At 29.4% G+C, this 13,926-nt stretch overlaps 2 protein-coding genes and 1 pseudogene across 2 annotated transcripts; all 3 read left to right on the plus strand.

Moving 5' to 3' along the window:
- The first annotated feature begins 1,315 nt into the window (after positions 1 to 1,315).
- On the plus strand, positions 1,316 to 4,640 carry LOC127102553 (uncharacterized; annotated as a pseudogene).
- Positions 4,641 to 5,140: 500 nt separating this feature from the next.
- On the plus strand, positions 5,141 to 5,599 carry LOC127102554 (uncharacterized). The gene has a single exon (XM_051039910.1). It carries the CDS (start codon positions 5,141 to 5,143, stop codon positions 5,597 to 5,599), a length of 459 nt encoding a protein of 152 aa, XP_050895867.1.
- A 6-nt stretch (positions 5,600 to 5,605) lies between these two features.
- Positions 5,606 to 6,211, plus strand: LOC127102555 (uncharacterized). Its single transcript, XM_051039911.1, has one exon. The coding sequence runs from the start codon at positions 5,606 to 5,608 to the stop codon at positions 6,209 to 6,211; it is 606 nt and encodes a 201-aa protein (XP_050895868.1).
- Positions 6,212 to 13,926: the final 7,715 nt, after the last annotated feature.

Raw genomic sequence — 13,926 nt, forward strand, 5'->3', positions numbered from 1 at the left:
CGTAATGAAAAAAAAATATTGATGGAATGAGCATATGAAAGATATATAGGTGAACCAGTCATGTGGAACTTTCAATTTTTATTGTTTGTGCAATTCAAATGATAATCTTATAAAAGCAAAGTGGATGAGAAAAATAAAGAATACATCTCATCACGCAGAGGACTTCCAATAGCAATGTATATAGACAAAACTCCTCTCCTATTTCTTCTTTGTTTCTATACGTTTTTTAGTATTGTTAATTTTTTTCCAATTGTTTATCTATCTTTTCAATTGATGTGTTTCTATTCCATTTTTATTCAATTCAATTTTTATTATTAATGATCTTTGTTATTGTTAACATTCTCTTTCTCGAATTTTATTCTTGATGTTTGATTGTAAGTAAATTATAATTTTCAATGATTCTCTATCTCATCTGGTCACATACGTCAATAGATTCTCATTCTCACCATCATTAAAGAAGCAATTTGTAAGAAAAATAAAGGTAAAATATTTCCGTTATTTCATTGTATAATTTATGTGATAACTTCCATAAAATTCACTACTATTAACTTCCATAAATTCAATTTTTGTAGACAGAGTATCACTTACTTGCATCAATAATAAATTTAATCATAGTAGAAAAAGCACTATAAAAACTTGCATCAACATATGAAATCACTATAAAAACTTAATTGCATCCACATGAAGTTTAATCACAGTAGAAAAATGTTATTTATTTCAAATTTATTTTTTTCTAATTTATCTGGTGATTGTTTGTCAGGAAATAATAGATGACAATCAAATATATGTAGAATCAACCATAGTATGTGAATAAACCATTATGTGAATCAACCATTATCATCACTATGAACCTTGAAAATTCAGATTTCTTTTTTAATTTATTCATATTTTTCATTTGTAAATTTTATTAATTTATTAGTAATAAACATATTAAACATACAAAGTTTGGATAAAACTAGCGTCTGGACAGGCACTCGCGTGCTTGTCTGTCCGCTTTTTTGATACACATCATTGAAAATATAAACGATATTTTTTATTTAAATATAATTTAATTTTTAAAAAATAAAGCATGTGGAATTTATTAATAGAAAGTTACGTGGAAGTTAATAATAGTGGTTTTATTGGAAGTTATTAGGTAAATTATACAATAAAATAAGGGTAAAAATGATAGAAAAATAGGCTACACCAAAAGAAAGTATTCCCGTTATATTCGTAGTCAATATTCAAGATTAATTTATTAGTAATAAACATATTAAAAATACAAAGTTTGGATATTTTTAAATACTACATTTAATTTTACAGATAAAATAATATAATGGAAAATATTCGTAGTCAAGATTCAAGACGGACACAAAATGCAAGACATCGAAGACAGCGGATGAGTGTTGAGCAAAGACAAGAAGAATTGGCTAGAAGGCGTTCGAATTATAGACAAAATAAAGACAAAGGAAAACAAGTTCAAACATGTGATCTTTCTGATATGAGAACCATGATGCCATTTCAAGACTTGACAAATGCCAATTTTGCTTCTCGGTTTTATCAAAGAGCACATGACAATGAAGCTGGACCGAGTACCACATATGCCAGTCGCGTTCCATCCACGGGTTAGAAACTTTAAATTATTGTATAGATTATACTTTAGTACTTCATGTTTAAAAAGTATCAATTAATTATGCAAAAATAATTGGATGATATGTTAATTCAATACTAATTTACAGATAAAAATTTTATATACCCGATTTTCCAACAAAATGATAACCACGAAGCAAGACCATTTATAAGAAATATTGATGACAATGATTATGGTAAGTATAATTCTGTCTATACTCAAATTGATAGTAACACACATTTAGATTTATACATTGTTGCTATTTTTCATCTATAACTCTATATTGAAGTCAATACTTTCTTTTATAGAATCACATTCGCAAAATATTAATTCACCTGTTGAAACTCACAAAACACAAACAGTTTTTGATCAAGGTACGATTATGTATTTTAATCCATACCATATATTGTATGTTTTTATTTAAATATTATTTCATGTTAGTCACCATGTATATAATAAGTATATTTCTTTTAATGCATGTTTTGTATGTAATAAAACACAAAATCAAGATATATTTTTCAAGCAAGACATAACATTGCTAGAAATTTTTGAAATATTGTTATGACAATAAAATCCCTACTTCCTACTTCGAGTGAGTGTAGACGATGCAATGCAATTTTTTTTCATAGAGAATCTCAAGATATGTGTTGCAAAGGTGGAAAGGTGACAATTTCACAAGTGCCTGCTCCTGACGAGTTGTTACAGTTATTTTTAGACAGTTCTACTGAAGGCAGACATTTTAGACAACATATTAGAAGTTACAACCATGTAATGTCGTTTACTTCACTAGGTGTTCATGTCGACGAAAGTTTGGTTGCAACTGGTCGTGGTATTTACACATTTCGTGCTCAAGGCGCAATTTATCACAAAATAGGAGGTTTTCATCCGAATCAAGGTTCAAGGCCACGTTACTTGCAGTTATACATTTATGATACCGATCATGAGCTTCAAAATAGGATGAGGGAAAACCCAATACTTAACCAAGCCGTAGTGTATAAATTGCAAAAACTACTCCACCAATGCAACCCGTTTGTCATCATGTTTAGGAAGGTTGCACTAGAGCCAAATATTAAACAATGTAGGTTACTCATTAAAGAACATCCATCAAATCAACCTCAATATAGTCTCCCTTCAGCTTCCTAAGTCGCAACAATTGTTATAGGCGGTGGTGATGAAGATACAATAAAACGTGGAAGAGATATAAATGTGATCAATTGTGATGGAAAGCTAACAAAGGTTCAAGAAACAATGGGGTATTATGATCCTTTACAGTATCCTATATTGTTACCGTTTGGAACATATGGTTGGGACATAGAAACAAAAACTACTGTTGGAAAAAATGTTACATGCCGAGAGTACTACAGTTATGTGCTTCAGGTACATGCTGAACTATTTTTCTAATAAATATACTTCTAAATGTGTGAAAAAATAATTCAAGATTGATTATTTTATTCAATGTAGATTCGTCGTAATGATCAATCTGTATTGTTAAAATAGGGTCGACTTTTACAACAGTATGTTGTAGACAATTATGTAAAGATTGAGATAGGAAGGTTAAGATGGATCCGAAGAAATCAAAATAATATTCGGTCTGAGGTATATTAGGGGTTACAAGATGCATTGCACGATGGGGAGAATAACGCAGGTATTTAATATAACATATTATATTTATACCTGAAGAGTGTATACTTTATGTTTATACCACTATCCACACATTTAATTTTTATACTTTTCATATATTTCTATAGATAATGTCGGACAAAGAACAATACTGCCATCGTCATTTATTGGCAGTAAGCGAGATATGACACAGGGATACCAAGATGGTATGGCCATTGTTCTTAACAATGGTAAACCAGACATATTCCTTACAATGACATGCAATCCTTCTTGGATTGAGATAACTTCAGAACTAGGCCTCCGTCAAACCCCACAAGATCGACCTGATTTGTTAACAAGAATTTTTCGATCAAAATTTGAGCAGTTGAAGGATGATGTCACTAACAAAGGAGTCTTAGGGAGGGTTAAAAGTTATATGTATGTAACCGAATTTCAGAAACATGGACTACCACATGTGCATATGCTACTCATCTTGGATATTGATGACAAGTTACGGGAACCTGAAGAGTATGATAGTGTGGTGAAAGCAGAAATACCACGACATGAATCTGAACCAGAATTGTATGAAGCTGTGGTAAAACACATGATCCATGGGTCATGTGGAGTGTTGAATCAAAGCTCTCCGTGTATGAAGAATGGTCATTGTAAAAAAAGACACCCAAAAGACTTCTGTGAAGAGACGCGTCAGGGAAATGACTCATATCCTGAGTACATGAGAAGGTTTAGTGATCCCATTTTTTTAAATAGAAATAAGTCTGTTGATAATAGATGGGTGGTTCCTTATAATCCATGGTTGTTGTTGAAGTACGATTGTCACATCAATGTTGAGATTTGCAGCAGCATCAAAAGTATTAAATATTTGTATAAATATGTTTACAAAGGTCCTGATCGAGTTGCAATGGAGGTTCACAGAGGTACATGTATGGATGAGATTCAACAATATGTTGATGCAAGATGGATTTGTGCTCCAGAGGCATTATGGAAAATATTTAAATTCACACTTTACAAGTTATACCCCTCTGTTGAAAGACTACAAATCCACTTGCCAAATAATCATCAAGTGCGGTTCTATAAGCATCAAAGAATCACAAATGTACTAAATGATAACCAAAATGCAGTAACCATGCTCACTGAGTTCTTTGCACTAAACCAAATGGATCCACATGCTAGGAATTATTTGTACAGAGAGATTCCAGAGCATTATTGTTGGCTAAAAGGGGTCAAAAAATGGCAGCGAAGACGGACAAAACAAAAAGTTATTGGTCGAATCTATACAGTATCTCCTTCAGAAGGTGAGAAATTTTATTTACGTGTTTTGTTGTCTCATTTAAGAGGTCCAACAAGCTGGGAATGCCTTCTTACACATAATGGTGCATGTTTTTTCACATTCAAAAAAGCAGCTGAGGATTAGGGGTTATTAGAGAGTGATAATAGTATTCGTGAATGTATGCTTGAAGCATCAAATATGCGCATGCCATATGCTTTACGAAGGTTGTTTGTGACTATATTAATTTTCTGTGAACCAACTGATGTTAGAGGCTTATTTAATGAGTTTTATCCCTACATGGTGAAGGATTATCAAATGACAAATATTGTTGTGGGAAATAACTTTGAAGATATGTTATTGAGGGAATTGAGAGATCTTTTGCTGCTACATGGAAAACTAATCAAAAACTACGATCTTCCAATATTGACAATGGAAACAAATGAAGTCGGGGGAGTGCCAACAATTATTCAAGAAGAGTTGTCGGTCCAAATTCTAGATGAAGACATTCAATCAGTTGAGAAGTTAAATAATGACCAGATGAGTGCTTACAATACAATTATGAACGCCATCCACCAAAAACAAAGTCAATTTTTTTTGTTGATGGTCCTGAAGGAACAGGTAAACCTTTCCTTTATCGAACTATAATGGCAAATTTGAGACGTAATAGTCAAATTGTCTTAGCAACAGCTTCCTCAGGTATAGCTGCTACATTATTACCTGGTGGTAGAACTGCACACTCTCGATTTGGGATCCCCATTGATATAGAGCCCATTTCTATTTGCAAAATAACAAATAATTGTGACCTTGCAAAACTCATTAGAATAACCAATGCAATCATTTGGGATGAAGCACCCATGATAAATAGATATTGTGTGGAAGCATTAGATCGATCACTGCAAGATATTATGAATATCAATGCTCTATTTGGTGGAAAAATAATGATCATGGGAGGAGATTTTCGCCAGGTGCTTCCTGTTATTGAAAAAGGAAGTAGAGGACAAATGATTTCAGCGTGTATTGTTAGGTCTCAATTATGGGCCACCACAAAGATCATACACTTGCGCCAAAATATGCGATCAATTCATGACCACGAGTTTGCATAGTTTCTGATGAGGATTGGAGATGGCAATGAACCTGCTAAAGAGGATGACATGGTCAAGATGCCTGCTGAAATTGTAATACCATGGGAAGGAGAAAGCTCCATAAAAAAGCTTATACAACATACATTTCCCCAATTAGAAAACCATGGATGGGATGCTTCATATATGGTGGAGAGAGCCATACTTACTCCCAAAAATTATGATGTACATGTGTTGAATGACATGATTATTAATAAGTTCCCTGGATATGAACATATTTTGTTATCTTTTGATGAGGTTGAGGGTGATACTCATAATCTATATCAACAGGAATACTTACACACAATTGCTCCTGGTACTTTACCACCACATATTTTAAAGATAAAAATAGGGGCTCCTCTGATGTTATTGCGTAACATAGACCCTAAATTTGAGTTGTGTAATGGGACAAGATTGTTATGTCGTGGTTTTTTTATGAATTTGCTTGATGTTGAAATACTTACAGGCCACAACGCTGGAAAAAGAGCATTTTTGCCAAGAATTAAGCTCAAAACCACTAATGGTGCAGGACTTCCTTTTGTGCTTATTAGAAAACAGTTTCCTGTCAAACTAAGTTTTGCAATTCACTATAAATAAATCACAAGGACAAACAATTCCAAATGTCGAAATTTATCTTCCACGACATGTTTTCAGTCATGGACAATTGTATGTTGCTTTATCAAGAGGTGTTTCGCGGGCTGCAACAAGAGTGCTAATTAAAGATGGAAAAGTAGAGGGGGAGAAGGGGATTTTACCAAAAATATAGTTTTTAATGAAATTTTGTTGTCACAACCTCAGGTATTTATCCATTATGTTTAATCGTTTAACTATACTTTTTCAATGTCACACTTGGCGTGTACTCACTAGATTACACTATATTTTTTACTATATTAATTTACTTCATTTGTTTTGCAGTGAAAAGAGAGATATTTATGAGTTCAGTTCGGTGATTGACATTCCTATTAAGCAACAATGTCACTTAATATCTCTGTTAACGTTTATGTTTATTTGCTTAATAAACTGTGAGAAATATTTTTTTTTCTTATTGTTTTGAATAATCTATAACAATATATAAACACAAAATTTAATTTTGGTGTAACCTATTTTGATTTTCCATAATACGGTATTTCTAACCATCAAATTATTCCACTCACATTATTGATTTTCTTGAAAAAACCGGTTGAATATAATCACGTCACAATGCGGTTTTCTCAATTGAAACCAAATTTAATGCGCGAATATTACGTATTGCAAACAAAATTTAATTTGTATATGAATAAATATCATATGTTTCATCATATAATTAGTTTATATTAAAATCAAATTTATAAAAAAAAGACACTGCTAATATTTTCACCCGTTAGCGCAATAAAAAAAAAGCGGACAAACGGGCAAGGAGTGCCCGTTTGGACGCTAGTATAGAATAATTCGATTCTTTTGTCTCTTTGACACGTATATGTGAGAAATCAATTATGTTTTTCTTTGTCTTTAGTTTATTTGTTCATCTTAATATGACTAGTGAAATAATGGAGTATATAAATATGACTGAAAAGTGTTGCATACTCTATCATATTTCAATATCAACAAAAAGTGACAAGTCATTGGAATTGTGTAATAACTAATTTAACACTAAAGACATTTGTTTCAACTTTTACATTTGCTAAGATGTCAAGAAAAACCAAAAATATTTAATATTGTTTGAATTTCCACGTCTCTTGTATTTTTAAAATTTGAGCAAATATACTTAAACTGAGTAATTTTTGCGTTGTTAGATTATTTTAATCTAAATGGTTATTGAATCTATATCCTTCAAGATATTTCTTAAAATAAAGATAAGCTATTTAATGAGTTAAATCTCAAACATTTCCTATATATTGAAGAAAATTATAAATGTATTATATAATATTTAAATGTTTTTCATTGTCATTTTAAAATCAAACTTTAATACAACCAATTTATTTTCATGGTAGTATTCTTAGTTATAAGTTGTATTATAAAAAATACTATATTATTTAAGTACTTACGATAAATATGAACTAAAATTATTTTAAAGGCATTACATAAAATAAATATATATATCAGAGTTTCTTCTCTCTCTATTTTATAATTCAAAAATTATTTCCAAAAAATTAAATTATGTTTTATAAGGTTTAAGCAAATAATATAGTTTAAATTACAAAATAGTTCTTAAGTTAATACATTTTTCTTTTTTCCAAGATTCAAACTCATGATCTCACGAAATGAATAGTATGTGCTTTGACTCTTTGAAAAATGAAGATGAATTTTATGAGGTTCCACATGAGAATAATTGTGATGTGGGAAATATAGAGTATGTGAAATGTGATGTCTCGTGGTATAATCCACGACTTCGAATTATTGGACAATTTTAAAGATAAAGCTTTCTAGCTAGTAACAATGGTAATCCTAAAATGCAGAAGTGTAGAGACAAGTGACTGCCACTTATTGATTTATAGATTTTCTTCATTTGGTTAACTTACTGTCTAGAACACCTTTTAGGTGAGCGTAAGAAATCATCTACTTGTAGTAATGTGTATTGGGGACCGTAGCCTAAGAATGGTGATCGCCAATTTGGTTTTATTATTCCGAAATGGATTCATTCATATTTGAATTCATATCGAATTAGTTGATTAATTAATTCTCTCATCAATATATAGAAATATAATTTTCCTTTCTAATTCTATTTAATTATTTAATCAAATAAGGCTTTTAGTTTGATAATTGCTATATAATTAGTATAAATATATAAGCCTAAATTTTAATTAACAGTAATAATAATTAAATAATATTTAAATATAAAATAATCCAACAATCTCCCACTTAAATAATATATGTTATTAATCATATCATAGTCTATAGGTGGCCATCTGAATGCTATTTATTTTTAGATTTCAACTCTACAATCTATGGTGAGGAGAGTAGATCAAATAGAGATAAGTCAGACCATTAGAGGAAGAGGAAGAGGAACACCTAGAAAGATTGTGTGGGAAGTTATTAAGAAAGATCGTGAAATTCACAATTTGGATAGAACAATGATCCTGGATAGAACATTATGATAAAAGTTGATCCATATAGAAAACCCCTTCTTAGTGGGATTAGGTTTGGTTGCAGTTGATGTTATTGTTGTTGTACAACTAATATTTATTACATTGAAAAAGAAAACATAAAAAGTACATATAAATTAATTTAAACACCACATTTCATGCTTCATAACGAAACGAAAATCACTATAATTTAATAAAATAAATTATATTATACTTGTTTGCTAATTAGACCGTCCTCTAACTTTGGCCCTTTTCTAGTTGTTTCTAGGAGAAAAACTAAATGAAATTAAAATTCACACATAACGAGAAGACAAATATTATAAACAAATTTTAAGATATCAACATCAAAATTTCTCCAACTGCTTGCTTGTAAGTTTTTTCCATTGAATTTGTGTCATATGAACCTTTGCTTGCCTGCAAAATAACACAATTTAATTCTTTTTGCTTAAGTAATAATTATTTTATTTATTTGATAATTTTATTATGATATCCAATATAATCCAGAAAAGAGGAGATAGATTGAGTTTGAAACTTACATGAACTAGAATCATATACACATTTCCATTTCCATTGCGCATAATGTTGATAGATACAACATCAATCATATGTTTCTCCAACACAAAAGCAATTTTTGTCAAGATCCCCTGCTTCTTAGTTGCACATATGCAGAATTGTGCTTCGCCCCCACAAATGTTCAATACAAATTTTTTAGAAGACCAAGTTTGAAAAGCTACTTGTTTCGGTGGTGGTGCATATAGCGATAACGTATTTGAAGTATCAATTACACTAATAGGAAATTTATTATTATAACTATAGGACCCCTGATCAATTATGATAGTTTTCGTTGATTCATATGAATTCAATTGGGAGTTCATCACAAATGAAGACTCACTCACAAATGAGGACATAGATCTAAGCTTGTCTTTCTTCTTCTTTTCTAGATTTTCAAGAATCTGTTGTAAATTTTTTATTTCTTTCACTGCTGCATCCATAATGGTTGACTTATCAACCTGTAAAGAAAAATTAAATTAACCATCTAATTTAGAAAATAACTGATTATGACACTAAAGTTTTAGCCTAATTATAAATGAAGATGAACATGAATTTACCTTAGAGGGCGGATCTGGGAGCAAAGCATGAAGGCTAGCAAACATGTTCCTTATTTTCTTTCTCCTTTCTCTCTCATTCCATATGTGCATTTCATGATGAGAATCACGATATTTTCCACCTTTACCTTATCCATTTTAAATATTTTTTCCACTTTTAATCACAAGCCCAACTCGACTTGGTTTTCCATTCACAAGAAGTACTCTTCCTTCATTAATTACTTCATTCCGATTCAACGAATTCATATCTAATTTCTTTTGCTACTCCCACCAATGTTATCTAAATTTGTGAGATCACCCCATAATTGACTTTCCCGCAAGGAACCGGAATTTTGATCATGATATACACTCGTTACCATGTTTTCTTTTGAGAAAGAAAGAGAGTGTAACATAAAAAATATAATATGAAAAGAAGTAGTGAAGAATGGTGTATTTATATACAAGTATAATATAGTTATGTAAAAGCTATTGTGAAAAGTTATATTAAATAAAAAATAAAATGACAAATTTATGTATAGGCATCTAGAATATGATTATAATATTGTTATTATAAATCCTAAAAAAATTGATAAATTAATTATACTAATATTGATATTAAAAAAAACACACAAAAAGCTAGAGCTGTGTGTAACAAATACAACTGCTTTCTCACGCATTAGGGTCCCATCAGATATGAGTTAATATTTATTAATACTAAAATATAAAAAAAAAATTTATAATTAATTTTTAATTGAACAAATTAATTTGATTAGGAATAATAATATTTAATTTAAATATAAATTTTCTGTATAAAACTGTGGGCATAACTCTATCTTCTAGATCTTTCTAACTCCACCTTCTAGACTTTCCCATGGAAAGGTATAGAATATAAAATTATGACCAAGATTTCCTTATATGAAAAGGTCTAGAAGATGGAGTTATGTCTACAATTTTTAACACAAAAATATTATAATTAAACTATATTATACCTAGTTTATTTAATTTGGTCAGCAATTACACACACACACACACATATATATATATATATATATATATATATATATATATATATATATATATATATATATATATATATATATATATATATAATATATATATATATATATATATATATATATATATATATATTATATATATATATATATATATATATATATATATATATATTGAATAATTCGATTCTTTTGTCTCTTTGACACATATATGTGAGAAATCAATAATGCTTTTCTTTGTCTTTAGTTTATTGGTTCATCTTAATATGACTAGTGAAATAATGGAGTATATAAATATGACAAAAAAGTGTTGCATACTCTATCATATTTCAATATCAACAAAAAGTGACAAGTCATTGGAATTGTGTAATAACTAATTTAACACTAAAGACATTTGTTTCAACTTTTACATTTGCTAAGATGTCAAGAAAAACCAAAATATTTAATATTGTTTGAATTTCGACGTCTCTTGTATTTTTAAAATTTGAGCAAATATACTTAAATTGAGTAATTTTTGTGTATTTGGATTATTTTACTCTAAATGGTTATTGAATCTATATCCTTCAAGATATTTCTTAAAATAAAGATAAGCTATTTAATGAGTTAAATCTCAAACATTTCCTATATATTGAAGAAAATTATAAATGTATTATATAATATTTAAATGTTTTTCATTGTCATTTTAAAATCAAACTTTAATACAACCAATTTATTTTCATGGTAGTATTCTTAGTTATAAGTAGTATTATAAAAAATACTATATTATTGAAGTACTTACGATAAATATGAACTAAAACTCTTTTAAAGGCATTACATAAAATAAATATATATATCAGAGTTTCTTTTCTCTTATTTATAATTCAAAAATTATTTCAAAAAAATTAAATTATATTTTATAAGGTTTAAGCAAATAATATAGTTTAAATTACAAAATAATTCTTAACTTAATACATTTTTGTTTTTTCCAAGATTCAAACTCATGATCTCACGAAATGAATAGTATGTGCTTTGACTCTTTGGAAAATGAAGATGAATTTTATGAGGTTCCACATCAGAATAATTGTGATGTGGGAAATATAGAGTATGTGAAATATGATGTCTCGTGGTATAATCCACGGCTTCGAATTATTGGACAATTTTAAAGATAAAGCTTTCTAGCTAGTAACAATGGTAATCCTAAAATGCAGGAGTGTAGAGACAAGTGACTGCCACTTATTGATTTATAGATTTTCTTCATTTGGTTAACTTACTGTCTAGAACACCTTTTAGGAGAGCGTAAGAAATCATCTACTTGTAGTAAGGTGTATTAGGGACCATAGCCTATGAATGGTGATCGCCAATTTGATTTTTATTATTTCGAAATGGATTCATTCATATTTGAATTCATATCCAATTAGTTGATTAATTAATTAAATCATCAATATATTGAAACATAATTTTCCTTTCTAATTTATTTAATTATTTAATCAAATAAGGCTTTTAGTTTGATAATTGCTATATAATTAGTATAAATATATAAGCCTACATTTTAATTATCGGTAATAATAATTAATAATAATTAAATAATATTTAAATATAAAATAATCCAACAATCTCCCACTTAAATTATATATGTTATTAAACATATCATAGTCTATAGGCGGCCATCCGAATTCTATTTTTTTTTAGATTTCAACTCTACAGTCTATGGTGAGGAGAGTAGATCAAATAGAGATAAGTCAGACCATTAGAAGAAGAGGAAGAGGAACACCTAGAAAGATTGTGTGGGAAGTTATTAAGAAAGATCTTGAAATTCACAATTTGGATAGAACAATGATCCTGGATAGAACATTATGATAAAAGTTGATCCATATAGAAAACCCCTTCTTAGTGGGATTAGGTTTGGTTGTAGTTGATGTTATTGTTGTTGTACAACTAATATTTATTACTTTGAAAAAGAAAACATAAAAAGTACATAGAAATTAATTTAAACACCACATTTCATGCCTCATAATGAAACAAAAATCACTATAATTTAATAAAAATTTAAATATTATACTTGTTTGCTAATTAGACTGTCCTCTAACTTTGGCCCTTTTCTAGTTGTTTCTAGGAGAAAAACTAAATGAAATTAAAATTCATACAAAACGAGAATACAAATTTTATAAACAAATTTTAAGATATCAACATCAAAATTTCTCCAGCCGCTTGCTTGTAAGTTTTCTCCATTGAATTTTTGTCATATGAACCTTTGCTTGCCTGCAAAATAACACAATTCTATTCTTTTGTTTAAGTAATAATTATTTTATTTATTTGATAACATATTATAGTATATGTATGTTTGGTATCACTGTACGGGTAAATTTGAAAATTTTATTATGATATTCAATATAATCCAGAAAAGAGGAGATAGATCGAGTTTGAAACTTACATGAACTAGAATCATGTACACATTTCCATTTCCATTGCGCATAATGTTGATAGATACAACAGCAATCATATGTTTCTCCAACAGAAAAGCAATTTTTGTCAAGCCCCCTGCTTCTTAGTTGCACATATGCAGAATTGTGCTTCGCCACCACAAATGTTCAATACAATTTTTTTAGAAGACCAAGTTTGAAAAGCTACTTGTTTCGGTGGAGGTGCATAAAGCGATAACATATTTGAACTTTCATTTACACTAATCGGAAATTTATTATTATAACTATAGGACCCCTGATCAATTATGATAGTTTTCGTTGATTCATATGAATTCAATTGGGAGTTTATCACAAATGAAGACTCACTCACAAATGGGGACATAGATCTAAGCTTGTCTTTCTTCTTCTTTTCTAGATTTTCAAGAATCTGTTGTAAATTTTTTATTTCTTTCACTGCTGCATCCACAATGGTTGACTTATCAACCTGGAAAAAAATTAAATTAACCATCTAATTTAGAAAATAACTGATTATGACACTAAAGTTTTACCCTAATTAAAAAATGAAGATGAACATGAATTTACCTTAGAGGGCAGATCTGGAAGCAAAGCATGAAGGCTAGCAAACATGTTCCTTATTTTCTTTCTCCTTTCTCTCTCATTCCATATGTGTATTTCATGATGAGAATCACGATATTTTCCACCTTTACCTTTTCCATTTTTAATATTTTTTCCACTTTTAATCATAAGCCCACC

The sequence above is a fragment of the Lathyrus oleraceus genome, chromosome 7 (genome assembly GCF_024323335.1).
Source record: "Lathyrus oleraceus cultivar Zhongwan6 chromosome 7, CAAS_Psat_ZW6_1.0, whole genome shotgun sequence".
Taxonomy (NCBI): domain Eukaryota; kingdom Viridiplantae; phylum Streptophyta; class Magnoliopsida; order Fabales; family Fabaceae; genus Lathyrus; species Lathyrus oleraceus.